General features: G+C 48.7%; 4 protein-coding genes across 4 annotated transcripts; 1 reads left to right on the forward strand and 3 right to left on the reverse strand.

The window, feature by feature from the left end:
• Positions 1–972: 972 nt before the first annotated feature.
• GGS22DRAFT_125050 (uncharacterized protein) lies at positions 973–4,355 on the reverse strand. Its single transcript, XM_047958318.1, has 3 exons — positions 3,729–4,355; positions 3,308–3,680; positions 973–3,160 (listed from the first exon to the last, which is right to left on the reverse strand). The coding sequence occupies exons 1-3, from the start codon at positions 4,157–4,159 to the stop codon at positions 1,112–1,114; spliced, it is 2,853 nt and encodes a 950-aa protein (XP_047819997.1). The 5' UTR covers positions 4,160–4,355; the 3' UTR covers positions 973–1,111.
• Positions 4,356–11,922: 7,567 nt separating this feature from the next.
• On the forward strand, positions 11,923–14,221 carry GGS22DRAFT_160086 (uncharacterized protein). The gene is made up of 2 exons (XM_047960883.1): positions 11,923–12,668; positions 12,726–14,221. The coding sequence occupies exons 1-2, from the start codon at positions 12,363–12,365 to the stop codon at positions 14,184–14,186; spliced, it is 1,767 nt and encodes a 588-aa protein (XP_047819998.1). The 5' UTR covers positions 11,923–12,362; the 3' UTR covers positions 14,187–14,221.
• A 520-nt stretch (positions 14,222–14,741) lies between these two features.
• Positions 14,742–15,736, reverse strand: GGS22DRAFT_187400 (uncharacterized protein; the record flags this gene model as incomplete). Its single annotated transcript, XM_047964582.1, has 2 exons — positions 14,742–15,548; positions 15,656–15,736. 2 exons carry the CDS (start codon positions 15,734–15,736, stop codon positions 14,742–14,744), a joined length of 888 nt encoding a protein of 295 aa, XP_047819999.1.
• Positions 15,737–17,697: 1,961 nt separating this feature from the next.
• GGS22DRAFT_187401 (kinase-like protein) lies at positions 17,698–19,805 on the reverse strand (the record flags this gene model as incomplete). Its single annotated transcript, XM_047964583.1, has 3 exons — positions 17,698–18,052; positions 18,106–19,144; positions 19,226–19,805. 3 exons carry the CDS (start codon positions 19,803–19,805, stop codon positions 17,698–17,700), a joined length of 1,974 nt encoding a protein of 657 aa, XP_047820000.1.
• Between the last annotated feature and the right edge of the window lie 126 nt (positions 19,806–19,931).

A 19,931-nucleotide genomic window follows, 5' to 3' on the forward strand; every position in this document is an offset into this window, starting at 1 on the left:
TCTCTCAACATCTACCTAGGCGCGCGAGTAGGCGTATCAAACCCCAAGAGCGGCAGAATCTATGTCTAGGAAGCCTCAGAGTCGTCTTGCTTTAAATAAACAACCGTTGCGTTCCGGATGCTCTCTCGACGATTCCCATTACCGCATCGACACCACTCTAATTTCACAGCCGGGAAGCAGCCCTGACCGTTGATCTCGTCTTGCCTGCTCCTGCGTCTAGCTCTGGTAAGTTAGAACCCGGCTGTCTCTGATGATTCCTCCACCTCTCTACAAGCCAGCCCTTGGCCTGTACGCCTGTCTACAAACAACAACAATTGGTATCAATCCCGTATCTACATATCCCCCACCGAAACCCGGCCACCAAGCTAAAAGAAATAGAGAGCACAATAATTCATCTCGTGTTCGTCTGAACCGTTATTCCCCGTCAAGCAAGAAACCCATCTCGAAAGACTCATACTAATAGACAATTGCGGAATACTCCGCACCGGAGCGTCATTTAAAATCTCCTAACATCGAGCGAGGGCAACTGCTGTGTTGCCTATTAATCTCGGCACCGGAGTACCGAGTGTGTTCCAAGTATGATACCGCGGAAGTAAATAGAAGCGGGCAAAAGACGGAGAGGGGTAGCCTTGACAAATTCGTGGCATAGAAATAGTATAAGCTTCTCCGGGTATGTTCCATTCTATCAAAACCTCGGCCCATACAGACAAGTTGGGGAAAACCTGATTCAATAACCCGTCGTGCAAAATCCATAATCGACCGGAAAACCAACATCGTAGAAACTATACGGGAAAGTCGCTGAACGTGTCGGTGAAGGGACGTACAAAAAATCATGGCCGCTCAATGATCAAAGTTAGAAGATAACCTAACGCCGCCGTATGTATGTTATGTCGTAATTACTCGTTCTTCGTGCCGCAGCGAATTTCGCCGAGCCGTCTTCAAAACAAATTAGACTGGCCACCCGCTCCATAATTGAGTGCGATTAGCCGAAATCAGATAGCCTCCGCACATGATCCAAGCAAACTCATTTGAATGAATGCGTAATTGGGTAAAATCCAAGCCCGTGTCGTAAATAACCACAGGAGGGACGTCTAATAACTCCCGAAATTATTTAAAGACTCATCGTCAACCACTCCCATTCTTGTGGACCGTTTCCAGAACTAGAATTCATTACACCACTAGGAGTTGTGGACATCCCGACCATCCCGGGTCCCATCATTGGTCTTTGGGTCATACCGAAACCGTTTGCAAGACCTAAAGTTCCCGGGTTGGACATACTAGTAAACCCGCTGGAAGACCCGGTGGAGCGAGCTGCTTCATTCGAACCCGTCGAATTCTCGGGGCTGTCAACATCCATACCACTAGATTCGTTGGGACCAGTGCTCTTGCTACTGCGGCGCTGGCGTTTGGACGAGCCACTGGTACTAATAGTTCGAGGGAGTGAGGCGGCGCCTGGTCCTGGCGCGTTCTTCGGGGGAGCTGCCGCAATTGGCACAACACCTTTGCCACCTACGGCGCCAGTGGCAGAACCTGCATAGCTCGTTGGCGTACTACCTGCCGTGTTACCACCAGAACCGCCAGCACCACTTGCGGGACTTTCACCCTCGTTGACGCTGCCGGCTCTGTTAGTTGCCGATGGTGGGGTTGTTACTTGCGCTGTATTGTTTGTAGTAGACATAGTCAAAGTTGAATTTTTACGCGAAGTAGGCCCAGAAGCGTTACCTGGAACATTTCCAGTATTCTTCTTGGATCTTGTGCTTGTACCGCCAACCGGAAGGCTCGCACCAGATCCACGGTTACGTTTCTTGATAACGTCGGTCTTTAGACTTAGAGGTCTCACAACTCCGTGAAGCTTCAAAAATAGACCGCAGGCGTTGCAAAGAGGCTGGCCTTCTGGATTCCGACGCCATAGCGGTGTGGTTTGCGTAAAACAGTTGGTACAAGTAGTAGGCGCGTTTCCATCTCCTTGGCCTCCTGCGGCAGCTTGCAGGTTGCTCGTGGAGCCATGCTTAGAACCGGGCGGGGAAGCAGGTCGACTGGGTGCCACGGAAGAGAAGCCAGATACGTTTCCTGACACATCTCCTGGTGGGGAATTCGGGTTCGACTGGGCCAATTTGTCGAATGGATTTCCGCGGCCGCCCATGTTAGCATTCGGTGTAGAAGCCGTACGAGGAATCTTCTGACGCCTATCGCCGGTTGACCGAAACGACTGGGACCTCGGCAGACCGCCTTGACCATCCCAATCATTGGAATCCAGATAATCCGTTGTTGTACCTCCTATAGTAACCTGCTTACGGGGAGGTCCACCGGGATAACGAGCCGCCTGTGTGCTAAACTGCCCAGGCAAAGAAGCATCCCATCCTAAGGAATTCTGATTGCCCATATCCATATCATTATCGGGCGAGAATGCTTGATGCATCCCCATATTTCGATCAGCGAATGCACCCCCATCTTCATCCTCATTGTCAGAGTCAGCCCCAAAATTGAACATATTTTCGTGCGCCATCCCAACTCCAGGTGATCGAACTGGGTGATCAGACTGGAAAACTTGGCTTGGATCAACATGGCCAAAATTAAGAGTCTGGGTAAACGAGGTGGACGATTCCGCCCCGGTAGTAGCCGGAGGGAACATCGAATTACCATTATGTTGGTGCATAAACTGCTGGGCCATTTGATTTCTCATTGATCCCTGGTTAGAGCGAAAACCTTGAGCTCGTTGATGACGGATATCCATCGACCCGAAGAACATGTTTTCATTTTCGGCCATTGGGTGTGGTGTAGAAACTGCGGACTGATACGCAGATCCCGGGGGAGAATAGTAGTCTGCGCCATTCACGGAGCTCGAAGGAACGCCGTGATGATTATAAAAGTTCGAAAAGGGTCCATGGGGCACCATTGGTGACGTCGAAGGCGAGAACGAAAAACCTTGCTGAAAAGGCCCCGCTGATGTGATGATGGGGTCATTCTCCATGGGGAAGGTGTCAAGAGGAAAGGGAACGCCCGGGTGGTGAGACATAGGAGCGTTGCTGTTTGGGTGAGAGCTATCTAGAGAATATTCGTGGAGGTCGGAATCGGCGTCCAACTCATTGGCGACGAAATTATTGCTATTGAGTGCAGAGACATGAGGAGAGAAGTTAGCAGGGCGTTTCAAGTTCCGGGTCTGGCGCAGGTTCTCGTTAGCTCTCTATATACTTGCAGCTCAAAGGACCAATGATAATATAACAAATTAACCAGGGATAAGGCGAAAGAAATGAAAGCTGTGATGTGATTTTACATCAGCAAATAAATATAAATAAGCTGCACTCACCCTCCTTTCGTCGATGCTAGTTTTCCGATGATGTCGAGTCACATACGCAAATTCATCCTGATTTCTCTGATGAGCAGGAACTGGAACAGATTGGGGAACGAAATGCTGAGAGGAAATTTTGCGGGATTTGATAGGGATGGCGGCTGCTGTGGTGTGAGCCGACTTTTCCCCCTCTTGTTTGCTCCCGTCGGGTGAGGGCGTCGCCGCTAATCCCGCCGGGGTCGCCACATTCTCGGGAAATATGAAATCGTCAAGATTCATAGGATCCGCATGTGCGAGATTCTGATCTGAAGTTTTTCTAAGCTGCGCAATACCACTGGGAATATTGGCATTATTCGCTGCGGCGTTACCAGACTCACGAAGAGCGGCGCGACTGTAGGAACGGTTAGATTCACGATGCGACTGCATACAAATAACATACCGAGCATCTTCCGCCTGCTGCCTCCTCCGAAGGCTCAAGTGCATCATGCGCCACGTCAGGTTTACCATGCGCTCCTGGCTTGGTAAGTTTTGCTTCGTATTGCGATAGAACCTCCAAACTTGCGTTGCAAGCGGATCGCTCTCCTGCATCTGTTCTATGGTCTCGTTGTTTCCGGCCGCGTCATTCTGTAGGCTAGGGAAACTCGAGCCATGTAGAAAATCGAACATTACCGAGTTATCAGGTTTCGTGAAATCTAAGTTGAGCTCCTGTATGCGCAAGTCTCCGGGACTGTTCTCGTCGGCACTCGTTTTGGTCAACTGGTTGGACTCGAAGGGTCTTCGCGGGAAACGAAAGTCGTGCTCTGTTGTTGTGGGATTCATCGCTGTGGAAGGATCTGAGATAGCTATAGGCGATGCTATACTGGTGGCCATTTAGGATAATGGCGGGTAGAGAAACTTGGGGTCGAAGCCGGTCTTTTTTTCTTCTTCTCTTTTTGTGAACGGAATTGTTGGAGACGTTATTTCGTATGTATTACGGGTCACTTTCCAAGATTCCCCACGTTCCAAGGTTTGGGCTGTCAGCCCAAGTTCCTTCGCAAGCCGAACGCTATCCCGAAGTTTGTTTTCCAAACTTAGCGCCCTAGGACAGCGAACAGCTTGCAAATTTCGAACTAAATAAAATATAAAGAGGACGAGAGCGTGAGAACTCAGTAGCTCTGGTGGTGAAGTCGAAGGTCTAGCGCGCAATTAATTGCTTTCCTTTCTATTTCCCCCCGGCTCGTTCGACCTCGTGCGTTAGAAATCGGAGGTGGGTGTGATGTATGTCACCTCTGGTCGATGACTGTGGAGGAGGGCGGAGGAATAGTAGCGGTAGCAGTAGCAGCAACAGCAATAATAGCAATAGCAGAGGTAGGAGTAGTAGTAGTAGCAATAGCAGCGGCGGCAGCAGCAACGGCAGCAACACAAAGACAACAATAGCAACTCGGGTAGTTCACTGTCGCATTGCCTTTTAGAAATTCCACAGGACAGGTTGGGTGGTGGATTGTATGGTCACTCATCAGGCAGTTTGGATCGGCTTTGGCTGGGTGACATGGGTGTGGGTGTACCCTCAGACTTTGTAATTGTAATGGAGGTAGTGGAAGTGGATGCGGATGCAAATGCAGATGCTGGTAATTCCTTGAACGAGAGAGAGGGACCACTTGGACTTGAACAATGGACAGACGACAGACGTAAGGCCGGGTCCTCTCGTGCTGGGAAGAGCTAAGCTAGGCTTGGAACGATTCCGGTGCTAACATCCATGAGACCCTAGAGACCCATGAGACCAGGGCGATCCACGATTCCAGAGCCTTTAATGGGCGGGTTGTTTTCTGCAGCTTTTTTTGGTGTAGGGTACTAGCCTAGAGGTATGCCAGGTCTGCCAGGTCTGCTAGGTACATACAATACTTGGGTTGGTTGCGGTGCTTAGGGTACTTTAGGGCAGGGTAGGGTGCTTGTGGTTGCTTGAGTGTGGTGCTGGTGGTGCTGCTAGAGCCGGGCTTGGATTGACGATTCACGATGGCTGATCCTTGCGACCAATCCAACGACGACAATTGGAGTTCGAGGGATTCCTTGTAGGTGCCTCCGCACTCAAGGGCCAAGACCCCAAAAGCTCCTTGTATGCTGTATGCAGACGAAGCGAGAGACTTACGAGGGGTGGATCTGCACCGAAATTAAAAAAGAGAGACCTCGACCAGTGGGGGGTTTATTTGACGTCTCTTTTTCGACCGAAGTCTTTTTTTTTGACCGTTTCTGTCTTTTGACCGAGTGTCGCAAGACTGTTCCGAATATTATTTAAGATGTAAAACCTAGCGTATTATATTCTAAATCGAGTGTGCTAGAAGTTGAAGTTGAAGTTTAAGTGTTGAAAATAGGCATTTAGAAATATTCCAAGTTGAGTTAAGTTAAGGTAAGTTGAGTTGTTACCCACAGAAGTACAAGAACAGAAGCAGAAGCAAGAAGCAGCAGTAGAGCCAAAGGTAGAAGCAGAAGCAGAAAGAGTGATGGTTAAAGATGGCTATGCGACCTGGTTAAGTGAAGGAAGGTACCAACAATGAAATATGTGGGTTGCTCTGCTGTACCTGATACTTTCCTCTTTCCAGGTCTTACACATGTAACCCTCGCCCTCGCCCTTCAATTCTCAAGTTCCACACCCTCTTCAACGGTCTTTAAACATAACCTTATTCCCTAGTATCAAGTGTTAAAATAGGCTACTGCTAGGTACTTGACCTTAGAAACTTGGCGAAATATATACAATAGATTATTCATATTCGTGCAATTACCCACATGTGAGTTAAGGATTGATGGTTGACTGACGACATGACACGAGGAACATTGAACGGTAGGCGCTAGGTAATAGCCTTGAACATTCCTCACACTATGTTCGCTACGTACAGCGTATAATAATATCTGTGGGAATTTAGGAATATCTGTGCGGTGTGGATCGTACATTTACCTAGGTCCCCATGCTACTATGGTACGCTGTGTACAATACCTACAATACAATACAATACCGCGTACTAGGTACTGCTTAGCGTTATGCTACGGTACAGGCAGAATTTGGGAAGAAAACGACAGGATGCAAGACCGGGAACTCGTACGAGCCGCTACCCATCAAAGAACAATGTCCAAGATACATACATCCCTATACGTCGGGTACATCTCATGCAGCCAGGTTGCGTTCAGCGCCTGCAAATCTGCTGCGAGGTATTCGCCGTGTCCCGAATACCTCTCTTATGTTACCTCGTCCTAGGTTGCGGTAGCTGGAGCTGCAACCCGTGCCCCTCTTTCATCGGTCCAGCAACCACAAAGTCAGTCATGTCAGTACCGATGTCGTCGGTTTACCAACATAAGACGGCCCGCCCATACGTATATATGTAGGTATGTATGTACATACATACATACATACATCTGGTCGACTCGACGTCTCCTGGTCTGCAATCTACAATACGCATCTTGGTAATACATACCTAGGTATACATACTAGTTACGCTATACTATGTGATCAGTTCATTCAGAGTCAGTTACCGATGACACTAAAGACGCCAAGTACGTCAACCTCGAAGACGACCCAGGGAAAGAGTCAGTTTAGTCAAATCTTTGGTAGCTTAATGGAACTTCGAGCTGCATGGTCGTTATAATACTATAGTGATAAAGGCAAGGGTATTCCTCGTTTGGGTGGTGGTTTAGGCTGGTTTATGGTGAGAGCGTCGTCCGGTCTAACGCCGATTTGTGGAGTGGCGGGAATGGGAAGAGCTTGCTTTAAGCGCTTCGCACTTCGAGAGTTTGAAGGTTCTCACGTTTTCGCGGCTCAGATATCTTACATGCTTACAGTAGTATAAAGAACCACCCTCGGACCCTGCATACTAGTATCGACGCTATACTCACTTGGTGGGAACTTAAGGAAGTTTGAATGGGGTCTCGGGAAAAGCCGGTACGAATCCCCCCTCCCTCCCTCTACTATGGCTACTACTATGTATGGTAGTCGGTTGCTCGAACGGAGCAGACGAGCAGAGTATACTCTCGAAGGTATGCGATGTATGCGATGGGCATAGCAACTGTTGTTTCACCATTTGCTGTCATCAGCGGCAAGGCGAGTTTAGGCTCCGAAGCCGCAATGTGAAGTTCATTTCTAAAAGTGTAATGTCATCCATTCATGGTGTTGGCCTTGTCCATTAATAATGAAAGTAGGGTAGCTTACAAGACAATCTCATTTTCCAATTCGACGGCAAAGAACTCTGCATGAGGTTGTGTCACCAGCCTCAAAAGCGCCCAAAAAACAAGATGGTTTAAATGATTCCCAACGTATTTAACCTAGCGGTCTCTTTTTTTGTTCTTTCTTTCTCAAATAGCATCGCAGCGTGGGAGCATGGGCAGCTCTAGATGGACCATCTTACATACCTAGGAACCGTCGTGTTATCAAGGGTCATGTACCTGGACATTTTTGACACTTTCGACCCTTTCAATGTCAATCTCGAGGTGTATTAAGCGTATATAGATGTATGACGGCAAGGTCTGAGCGAGATAGTTGGTCCTATTTTAGAATTACACCGAGGTGGGGGACCCATCAGTAACAGCTGTACCTTGGGACGACAACGAAAATCACATGGGAGAGAATACCTGGGTCCTAGGTAAGGTATCAACTATTATTTTCTTCCTCTTTGCCTCCGTAATACACAAATGTAATCGTACGAAATGCTCAAGGGAATCTCTTGATAATTCAAGGTATGTAAACTACTAGGTAGGTAGGTATGTTTAATTGAGGCTTGATAAAGGAATCGGTTCACGGTCCACAACCGGTCTGCCAGTTCCGATGTCGAAAGGAATTCGAGATGCTCGACCACTCACAAGCTCTCGTCAGCTCTTCATCCTACAGTTGTGGGAAAGGGTTCGCAAGTGTACCGCCGAAGTAGATAGTACTGCGACGCGCAATGGCGCCTCCAAGCCAAGGGTTAGACAACAAGGATCCGTAGTTCTTACATGGACCAGTACGGTTGAACCCCCACACTCTTGTGCGAACCCTTGAGAGCCGATGGTCCAAGGGATGTCGCAAGGACGGGCTAGGAAGGGGGTCCAGCCCACGGACCAATTTAATCCCCTCTCAAGCCTCTCTTACGGAGGCGTGGGTGAATTTAGCGACGGCGTGGCTAATAGGTGATGGATCATCTGGAGACGGCGGGTTCCCGGTCCAACGAGCAATGATTCAATTTGCCGTCCCCTCCATATGTACGACTACATAATACAAAACTACCTATCTACATACGTACATATGAACTCCAGCATTGGACAGTGGGCACCGCATTGTTCTGTTTTTGGACAATGGATCTCATAAGATCTGTCTAATACGATATAGCACAGATTCGATAGTCCGCTCATGCCCATCCTCGTTTCATTACCTCTCCATCCACCGGCACCTTAATATGTTACATATGTATCTACATAGGTATGTATCTATATACCTACACAATATCGGCACGGCAAAAGATCATCAGCCTCGCGACGCTTTCCTTCCACATAAGACGGACGTAGGCTTCCTACGCGAGACTCCTTTAGGGTGTCGGATCCGACTCCCCGGCGTCCCCCGTCGTTTGAAACAGGATGACGAAAAGGGCCGTCAACTGCTGAGTACTATTGCTACGGCTAGACAACTAGTAGACTCGCCACTGTTTAGTGGCTGCCTTTGTTCGCGTGGTAGTGGATCGTCCCCTCTTTGTCCATTAGTTCGCATTGGTGAAGGTCCGTCAGTCACCCCGAAGGAGAAAGGGCTGATCAGCAAGTCTCAGATCAGATTTGAAATCTTCAGCGCCCATTTTCGTATCCTCTTGGGCCGTGGTAGGAAGTTAGGCATGTGTCGGTGAGGTGAATTTGCGTCTATTATAATCAACAGAGTCTAGACTACCTGTAAGAATGTCTCTCATCTTCTAAATAGTTCAGCATGCATAGCACGCTACCTGCTGTAGGTAGGTGAGGTTTATGTGTACACATTACACATCCACGAACTTTGTCACATGTCAAGTTAAGTCAAGTCATCAGAATTCTCTACATGCAGTATGGTACAGTCCAGTACTATAAAATTATTTACTTACCTGCCTAACACGAGTAAGATGGGACCACAATATAGCACCTATTAGAATCGACGTCGAGATCCCTTAATATCTTTAAAGAATCAGTTTAAATTTCTCCTATTTGACGAACTCGGCCGTGCCTAGAATCGTGCAGATTCGATTGTAACAGAAGCTTCGAAGCCAGCTTCTGATGTATTTCCTCTTTGGTCCAGATGATTTATGTGTGATTTATGAGGCAGGTAACACACGAATACATGCATAGATACCTCCCTAGAAACTGCCTGTCCCAATTTACGTTCGGCATCACCACATTCATCGTAGTGCGATTTCACGGAGTGCCTCAAGGAGCAACTAGACCTGGCAGCCCTGCATTTGCAAGTTTGTGAAGTTACCAGGCCCCTGAAAATCCGACGGTGTGGGTCGATAGTCCAAAATAGCCTCAATTACTAGGGACGAATTTGTTCCCAATGTCCTTACAATTGTAAGTTATAATGTGCCTCGAGTAATCATAACGAATCCCACTGGCTCTATAGCATTGACTAAGTTCGGTAGTTGCCGTGAAGGTGAAGTTGAAATGGATATTCCTCGGTCGCAGTGCCGAATGGAGGTCATCGTGGGCTGTTAGACTAGGTGCTATATGTTTAAGGTGAGTAGCATGACGACAATAAATTAATAGTTAATTTTGTAGTGCTATAGATAGCTATCCCACACTGTAAATAGATCATATCCCCGAGCCGTTTCTTAACTACTCGCATGCTTGAATGCTTGATTTGAGCTTGCTAATCCTCGTGACAACTTACCAACAATTGCACACTAACGCTTACCAAATTCTAAAATCCGGTACCGAAACTTGATGTAGCTTAGCAGCTCAGGTTCCAAGGGTTGACGATCTCGGTCGTACTAAATCGGCCGTGTTTTCAGTTTGTGGATTCTGTCATTTTCTCAAAAATCGATATTTCTCGCCACCGGACCGAGGGTCGCGTATTCCTGGGGATATCTCCGTGCCCCGTAGATTGACCTGTTAGTTAGGTAGGTATGTAGATGACAAACTTGACGATGAACAAAAAACAAGGAAAAAATATTGGAAAGAAGAAAAGAAGAGAATTAAAAAAAAATTCAACGGTCTAGAATTGAGCAGGGTTGGCAACTACTCAATGCAAGTAGAACAGGCATTGAGGTATTTTACCTAGAAGAGTATGCGTGAGTATGCGTGTGTGAGACCATAACCTAGGTGAACAGGCATTATTTCTTTTCTAGACTTTTGTGAAATTTTTTGCTCGTGTGGCTACGGCCTCGGTTTCCCATTCTAGCCGCCGACAGCACCCAAAGCTAGACCGGGATGGTCCAATACCTAGACGAGATGACTGGGCGTGGGGGTTTCAAGGGAAGTAAACGCGTCTGGGTCGTCAGCTGGTCCGAGAGACGCGGGGGGCCGGGGGGGTTTTGCTCGATCTCTCGAGTTGAGCCGAGTCGTAGCGAGAATAAAGACGGGCAAAGAAGGTAAAATCGCCGGTTCATGGTGAGGTCATATGCTTTCCCATTGAATGATCTCCGTGTGGGAGAGATGTTGTGCGACCCATCATCTCCTGCTTCTCGTCTGACAAGCATGTTAAGTGTCGAGTGGCGTCGAGAGGATGATGTTTGTCGTTCCTTCGAGTGTCACGGAGAGTGCTGATCTTTCAAGCAAGACCCCGCGTGAAAGCAGTCCAACCATTGACCAATCATCGTACACCTGTATATAAGACGACAGTGAGCTCCAACTTGTCTGCGACTTTCCCTTATCGTCCTCGGCATTGGTAGTTGAGCGCTTGTTGGAAAGCTCCATAGGCTAGAAAATGAACATTCCGTCTAACGAGCTGCAAGTCGGGAACCACCTAAAGATATAGCCAGAGACAGACGCCATCTTCTAAGGACCTTGTGGACGATCATATTTGCCTATCTCTCATCCACGCTCGAATGCGGCAGGTGACTAAGGAAGATAACCTTGGAACGTTCTCTATCTCCAACTTGGAACTCGACATCGTTGTTATTGGCGATTGTTCGATAGATAACATGAATTTTGAAAGGTTAAGATTTCTAGGCGAACTGGACAGGCATAAAATTTTATTTAATACCTATTTACTTTGGTACCTAGTTGTATTTTAGGAAACCAGTCACGAGAGCTATTGCGATTCTGTTACCTAATATTCCGCCAACTCGAGTCAGGATGTCGTCTAATTACGCCATCAGGGTTCTACTCCACCGAAGCACAGAGCTTCTTATCTAACAGTCTGAGCTCAAGAATCATTCAAGCAGCCAAGTCTGTTATTAGACATACTTATCAGATGCGTTCAGGGGCGTATGTACATACATATTACCTATACATATGCACGGGCTGTGAACATGCTTGATACTGTACCTAAATCTGCATCTATATCTGTATCTGTATCTGTATCTAAGACAGATCTATGTAGATAGAGAGATATCGACACCGCCAGATTGATCGAAGCGGCAGGCTCAGCAAGAGGCTCTACCTCATGTCGCCCTGTCGATCTATTCTTATCTCCCTATCACGCAATCATCCTCTTATCTTGAGAAATGTGAACACGGACATCTGTGTGGCCTCCTGTGTCTGTCCAATCTCCATAAAGTTGCCTAATAATCCACCTTTGTTCTTGCATCTGAGTCTTCTTCTAGAGTTTTCGCTCTTAAATCTTCGATTTGGATCTCACTAGATACTTCAGGACTACTTGCCGAATACTTCCGACAACTTGAGTATAAGCTTAAGATACGCCACAATACCTATATATCCCTCATTAGTACCTAGTGAATACGAGCAATGGCTTGCTTAATTGATCGGAAGAGACCTACAAAGCCGCATGCGAGGCAAAGGTCTTTGTTCGATATGGTCTCGACAACTATCCCTTTGTGCGCAGGTTGAGGAGGTGAGGTGGAAATGGAAATGACAAAAGCATATCGAGATTCAATGCCCTACTGGGTATCATTCACCATGGCTCACTACGCACTATACGAATTTTGTCGATACGACATCGACGATGTTTTCGGTAGACTTCAGTTTGAGGAGGTTCAGTGTCTCGACTCTATTGTGGAGTTGGCTACTCTTCAGATCGCGATGCGATGATGTTTCGACAGATGGAGGCACATCCGAGCTAGGAGTTGTGGGGGTGCCTGGTATAGAAGTCGAAACAGTTACACTTACGACAACAATAGCCTACAACCCAGATCATACTGGCAGAGACACAACCGATACAAACGATGACGGTACTCAGAGTGGGGATGCTGAGGAACCCACACCAACGTCTACGGATACTGAGGCATCACTTTCTTTACCTACTGCTGCTGTAAGTGGTTTCCAAGAGTTCACAGATGTGTCACAGCCTTCTGAGACCTTGTCAAAGTCACAGGCAAGTACAGATGGATCAAATAAACCAACAAAAGCATCCATGTCTTCCTCATCACCTACACCATCAACATCGATCTCAGATACACCAGGAACACTTCCCTCATCTGCTATCGGTGCGATAGTGGGAAGTATATCAGGAGCCATCATCCTCTCCGCCGCTATTTTCCTTTGCTTCCGAGCATATAAGCGCAAGAAGCAGCGAGAAGAAGCACGTGAGAGCATGGAACTCGATAAGCCACAGGAGGATAGGAAATGGCACCCTCGCCGACTAATCCCAAGCACCATCGATACCACTGGACTTCATCGACCGCGTGACTTTGATGGGAACGATAGAAATGCTGCTAGACATGCACACGGGGGAAACGATGCGAACATAGGCCTCGCAACGGACGGCTCAGATATGGTCCCCACAACGCCGGCTCTCGAGGCCGGTGGACGGCCCCACACCGGTCTACACTCCCGACGCATATCAACCGCATCGCCATCTACTTCCAGAAGAGATAGCTTATACAATAAGCTCCTAGATGAAGTGAAAGCTGGTCCCGCGCAACCTCAGCTCTCAACCCCAACAGCAGCGAGCTCAGCTGTAGAGTGGCGAGACTCACATACGCCTTCCACCTCTCCCGCGGGAGCCTTCAACTTCGATTTCAACAGAAACAACAGAAAACCCTCTTCTGGCCCCGGCTTTATGGTAACGAACCCAACGCCGGTTGCGCGCCCCGAGGGTACCTTAGGTGATCGCGCTTGGCACAGAGGTAAGATGTTTCCATTGTTCCAGCCACCAAAAACTGGACCACCTTCGATGCCATTGCCGCCCACGCCGCCACCACGGACCCAGAGATCTATTGATAGTGTGATATTATCGCTTGCCTCCGGATCAACATCAAGGCCTAAGCAGCAGTCTGTTGGTAACCGTAGCGGAGATGCAAAAGGAGGTCTTGGGTTGACTGAATCGACTGAGGCGTTGATACTACCGCAAAGCATGTACAAACTTGAAGAGCCGGCGAATATAAGTACGATAGCACTAGGACCTTCACCAGGGCCAACGCCACCACCAAAAGATGATCCGTTCACATTACCAACAGACGGTCTTTTCACATTACCAGAAGGCGATCTTTTCACATTACCGAACACTCGCTATGAAGGACCGAAAAACGAAGGCGATGTAAAAGGCAAGGGCAAAGATATGAAACCAAGTGAAAGACAGAAAACGCGATCACCAACGGAATCGCCAACGTTGCCTCTAATTTCTCAGGACGGGCAATCGGATGTAGCGCCATGGAGTAGTATGATGCATGCAGCAGGTGTAGGAGACCAGGGAATGGCTAGTAAAGAAAAGGGAAAAGGAGAAAAACAAGAACACGAACAAGGGCAAGAGCAAGGAAAACCGAAGCGACGCGATTCGTGTAGTACGGTCGGGACGAGTATTCTTTTCCCATCGGAGGACGAGTCCTAGACATGGAAGTCTTCGGACTGGACAGGGAAATAGAGTAAACAGAAAATAAGAACCGTTTACCCCCGAATAAAGATCACTCCCACTGCGTACGAATTTCGTGATATAGAGAATCTAGTCATTAATATTGCCTTTTCCGACAACGTATTTACATTACACCCTCGCCAGTACAAGGCGGAAGGCTCTTTCATACCACATTAACCATGTCAACCCCTTTTCTCTCGTTTCCTTCCTGTATATGTATCCAGAGAATGAAGCCCAGACGCCCAGATCATTAATAATGCCCATTTTCCAAGGTCGTGAATACCGAAGATATGCAGGCGGACGAAACACCAAAGGAAAGACGTCTTTCGTAGGCAGATAGCCTATCTAGCCAGCGTATACCATGCCGAAGGTATGCAAACTCAACCCAAACCAACAATAGATAGAGAGAAGGAGGTGAAGATGAAGGAGTGGTCACCGTCATGCCAACGACTTGGCGACAAATGTTGTTCGGAGGGGATGCACCAAGTATGCAGACAAGCACCCAAGATCGATCTCATATACCGATCCACCTCATCACAACATCCCAGCAACAAGCAGCACAACCCCAAGCGCAACGCCCATCATCCCCGTAACAACCGATCCCTCAGCACCAACCCCGCCCCTCCCCAACGCAGTCGCCGCATTCTCACTCCCACTCGTCGCCGTCGGCGAGCCAAGCGTCGTACTCGTAGTCAACGTCCCACTAACCGCCAACGCCACAGCCGCAAGCCCAGTCCCCGTAGTCGTCACGCCGACGGAATCAGTCGTAGTAAACGTGACGGTCTCAGTAGTCGTCGGACCCCAACTCCAGCCCGACCCCCAACCAACCCACCCATCGAACCCACCGAGCCCATTCCACCCGCACCCAGGCCCGACGAACCACGGAGACCCGTCAAACGAACACCCCGTCACAGTCGCGACGCCGCCCGTCCACGTATGGCTCCCACTAAACGCCGACGCCCAATCGCTCCAGTACTGGCGATACGCATCACTACTCGCCGTCGCATTGCCACCATCCGCCGCACCAGGAAACCCCGGCGGGCCCGCGAACTTCGAGCCCCAGCCCCCAGGGGCAGCCCAAGTGACCGGGCCAGCACTATACGTCACGGTACGCACACCAGTAGATCCGACAGAGGTGCAAGAGGAATACGCGGCGCAGAGGGAGGAAGAGAGGGAGGAGTAGGACGAGTACGCGGTGCTAGACGAGGAGGCGGAGCAGGCGGAGCTGATGCACGAGCCGATGCTGGAGCCGACGTCGGCGTTGCAGTAGGAGGACTGCGCGGGCCAGCCGGAGGTTACGGTTGCGGTTGGGCTGGACCAGGCTGTTGAGAGGCAGGATTGCTGGTTGGGGTGTTAGTTTTAGTGAGGGAGGTGGTGGTGAGGGTAGGGGGGAAGGGAAAGGTGTAAGAGGGAGGTGAGAAGGGAGAGAGGTGGTAAGGAGAACTTACAGCGCATCCTGGGGCGCCTTTCCACCACTGCGCGTAGGCGGCTGAAGGTGCCAGTGCGGCGACGAGGGTTGATGCCTTCATCTTTCTTTCCTTCTTTTTATTCTTTAGATGGCCTCGTATATATCTTCTGTAACTTGATGTTCCTGAATATGTTTCTGCTTTCCTGATATATGTCCAGGTGGATAGATTTTAGATGTTTCAAGTATGTATCTATACCACAACAGAATACAGATCTTATACAGACGAAAGGCAGAAAAAAAAGTACGTAAGTCGAGAAAAGCAAGGCATATACTTATATGTCCTGACCCCAGGTAACTAGACGTAGTCGGCCGAACAAAGACCGGACGGGTAAGCAGTCGAGACTCGTGTCATGGACGTCAAAGGGCGTCACGTAATGTGTAAGGTGCGTCTGTCCAACGCAGCAAACAAGAGAAAGGCGAAGCTATTCGTCATCCTCCCGCCTATATCGACCTTAACTTTGGGGGGCGTGTGATCGCCCCGAACGGAAAAAGGAAGGACAGGGAAAGGAAAATAAAGTTGTGAAAGCTTCGGGCTGAGTTCGCCTACCACGAGGTATATTGGCATGTAGGGATGTGGCTAAGCTTCCAGAACACATTCCACACGCATGTCCTTGGTCGCAATCACCGCTTCATCTAGACGCAGCGCTCTTGTGCGTTAGCTGGCGTCGAAAGCCGCGCGTCCACGAAGCGGTTGGCTGCTCGCGAGGAGGGGGAATAAAGGATATGCATATGTACCACCATTTCCTGGGGCAGAAAAGCGCGAACCGGGTTGGAGGATCGAGCTCGGCATCTACGGTTTTACAAGAGCCTCCATGTTTGCTGGCGTAATCTCAGCTGTCTTGACTCTGTCCAGACTTACTGATCAATGTAGGAGACGTAATTGCCTGCATAAGATGTGTTAATAAATATTGGCACGTAGGCACTGGAAAATGCTCGACGAAAACGAGTGAGCCAAACAGTGAACCTGTGGCTGAGACGAATATTATGCAGGGTAGCCAGCCTCTCGAGTTTTCCCCATCGAGCTCATATTGTATGACAACGCAGGTAATATGTCTTGGGTTTCGATATAGAAACACATGATTGTTACCCATCTCATCTACTCGAAACTGCGTGGCTAAGCATTCTCGAGCTTCGCCAGTATGTTTTGTGTCTTATGTGAATGAAAACTTGGAAACTTGTTTTGCGGGGTTGGATCTTGGGGACGTCCGGAAAGCTTGGAAAAAACCATCGTGACCAATCAGCGATCATCTCGGTCGTCTTGTTAGACCTCCAAGGGAAAGTCTAGTAGCTCTCCGGTCCCGAAGGAACCGGGTTCACTTTGCCTTCCTCTGTTGTAATACCCCCCTTCCCTCTGCTTCACATATACTCTACAGCTGAGTTCAGAGGTTCCTAAATATAGACAGCGTTTAACCTTGGTTATTTTTATGACGGCATGAATACTCGTGTTTCTTTTCCAACCTGAATGGGTAGGGAATCAAATGTATTGTTTTGGGGATTAAAAGAAAAGTCATAACATCAATGAACCGAGTCTTTCGTCATCAGAAAACGCATGTGAGACTTCCGCATCAGCTCACCTGGATCGCAGTTGTAGCTTACCAACTAGCATGGTCGATCTCACCTGAGGCTAAATCAACGCGGTCCAATGCGACAGGCCCGTATGACTGACACTACCTCCGACTCCCTCGGCACCAAAATCCTCCTATGACTGTCTTTGGACCAAGACTGTGACCAGACGCGTATGCCTTCCGTATACCTCCTGTTCATGAACTCCTAGCACCTTATACATGCGACACCTGAAAAACGCCTTTCTTAGGTCGTAGCTAGCTCCCCGAGCAGCGTTCCCTTGACCGAAAGAAAACAACACAAAGAAAGTACCACAAGCATATAATCTCGTGGCTACGCCTCCAGTATCCTGTCTGGAGACAACCGACCTTCACCATATCTTACTGCGGCTAACGATTTCGTCATGCTCGACCAAAATTCGAGTCACCGCCTTTTGAATTTAGGTAGTTGACGCCTACCCTAAAGCATCGTACCAAAGGTTTCTTCGGTCTGGATTCGCTTGCGCGGGCTACCGTCTTCCGTAGTAGGCTTGCGGTGACGGAAGGTAAATCCGACGAAAAGACCTTTGCTCATCTGTTCATCTCTGTCGGCCATGCTCTCGAGAGCCTGTTGTTTATCGTGGACCTCCTTGTACTTGGCCATGTCAGCCTCGTTGGTAAAATCATCAAAGTACCCTGCGTCGGTCTCTGAATCCAGCTCAGGTACGAACGGGGCCTTGGATTCTCTCAGAGTCTTCCATTCCACCTCGGCAAAGTATTGATGCTCTAGAATTTCCTTGATAACCGAGAATCTTCTAGACTTTGAATTGATGCACCTATAACTCGTTAGTATAGTTGTGATAACGTAATATGATTTAATGAGACATACGTAGTGATGAAGTTCCAAGTGCGGTTGCTTAGGAAGTAGTTGGGATCTTCCCAGACGGGGCGCTTGAGTACCTCCTTCCAATGCTTCAGGTTTTGCCACGTCTCGTCAGCCGTGGAACCAGCGAAGGGAGGGAAACCGGTAAGGGCCTCGAACAGCATGCATCCCAAACTCCAATAGTCGACAGTATAGTCGTACTCTTCGCCGCGAAGCACCTCGGGGGCCATGTAATCAGGAGATCCTACTATGGATTTCGCATAATTCAGGTCCCTCTCACGCATGGTCTGGTAACCCTCTCGACGCTCTGCGACTGTTCGCTTCTCCATGGCCTTACCAAATGGGACTTCAGTCTCCGAAGCTTTCTCGAGTCGGATGCGCATTGAGTTGATCTTTGACGATGCCACATTACCAGCCGCCAATCCGAAATCCGTCAACTTGATGTGTCCGCTAGAGTCGATGAGAAAGTTCTCCGGCTTCAGGTCTCGGTGGATATAACCAAGTTTGTGGAGCGCGTCCACAGAACAGAACATCTCTGCGATGTAGAAGCGAGCATGACGGTTGGATAGGACGCCCGTGTTGTTTAGAAGGGTTCTGAAATCACCACCGGGGACGTATTCCATGGCAAGATAAATACTCTTGTCATCCTGGAAAGAGTACAGGAGACGAACAAGCCATTCGCTGTTGGCCGTAGTGAGAATGTCTCTCTCTGTGAGAACATGACGGATCTCATCCAACTTGAAGAGCAGCTTTTTGTTCATGACCTTAAGAGCGCATACTTCCTTGGTATCCTTCTTCTGAGCCAGGAACACCTGTCCGTATCCGCCTTGGCCAACCTGCGTAAGGATCTGGAAATCACCGTGGCGAAGACGAATTCGGCGCTTGCGGAGCGCTGCTCGCTCTCGGCCCGTGTACTTTGACCATAGTTGGTCATATTCCTCCTGACTAGTCTCGGGTGGCTTAGGTACATCTGTCTTGAAAGCACCTAGTCGCGCCTGTCTGGAACCGACATATGTAAGAAGATCGAAGTAATAGTCCAGGAAGTCTGCGAACGATTAGTCAGTATATATATAAGATGTAGGTATGGTAGGTGTAGTTATATTAATCCACAGAAGGGTATCCTTACATAGTTGAGTAACATTGACCAAACGACGGACACTAGGCTTCTTCAGAATCTCTAGCTCTTCGGCAGTCAAACCGCGAGATGTGTTAAATTTCTTGGTATTGGGTGTGATAGGTCGAGTATCTCGAAGTTGGTAAGGTTCTTGGCGAGACACGGCAGCTTGGTTGTGCTGATAAACGGAATCTCGGATGGGAATCTTAGAGGGCGGGGTATTCTCTTGCCCTTGCTTCTTCAACGGACTTTCTGTGTTTACACCACTCTTATGAATGATGCTGCTATCGACGTTGGTAGGTGTACCGGCAGCGCAGATATCGTCGACAGGTTGAATGTTACTCTTTGCAGGAGACAGAGGGGCACCAGACTGAGGTCTGCCGAGCTTCACTGGGCCATCGAGGGAGACGGGGTTGAGCTTTAGGGCATTGTCGAAGACAGCTGGGAGCTCGTTCGCACCGGGAGGGATGGTCTTCTTGCTGGGGCTGCCCTGCGGTGTCGCAATGGGAGTTACGAATGTATTCTTGATCGGGGTACTAGGAGACTCCGAAGAGATCTGCTTGCCGTCCTTCTGACCCGGCGTAGGAAACATGTTGGATATGAAGCTTGACATAACCAATGGGTCGACGTGTGGGGTGTGGTGTGAGGATTGATAATAGTAGTTGATGTCAAAAGACTATCTCGTATCAAATAAACAAAAGAGTTGGGATCAAGAAAG

Source organism: Annulohypoxylon maeteangense (assembly GCF_022496945.1).
Source record: "Annulohypoxylon maeteangense strain CBS 123835 unplaced genomic scaffold GGS22scaffold_6, whole genome shotgun sequence".
Classification (NCBI taxonomy): Eukaryota; Fungi; Ascomycota; class Sordariomycetes; order Xylariales; family Hypoxylaceae; genus Annulohypoxylon; species Annulohypoxylon maeteangense.

Coding starts and splice junctions, on each gene's coding strand:
- GGS22DRAFT_125050 (XM_047958318.1), bottom strand. CDS start 4,159: ATGGCCACCAGTATAGCATCGCCTATAGCTATCTCAGATCCTTCCACA. Junction 3,681..3,728: donor CAGCAGGCGGAAGATGCTCG/GTATGTTATTTG, acceptor CCGTTCCTACAG/TCGCGCCGCTCTTCGTGAGT. Junction 3,161..3,307: donor CTAGCATCGACGAAAGGAGG/GTGAGTGCAGCT, acceptor AACCTGCGCCAG/ACCCGGAACTTGAAACGCCC.
- GGS22DRAFT_160086 (XM_047960883.1), top strand. CDS start 12,363: ATGTTTTCGGTAGACTTCAGTTTGAGGAGGTTCAGTGTCTCGACTCTA. Junction 12,669..12,725: donor TTTCTTTACCTACTGCTGCT/GTAAGTGGTTTC, acceptor ACCTTGTCAAAG/TCACAGGCAAGTACAGATGG.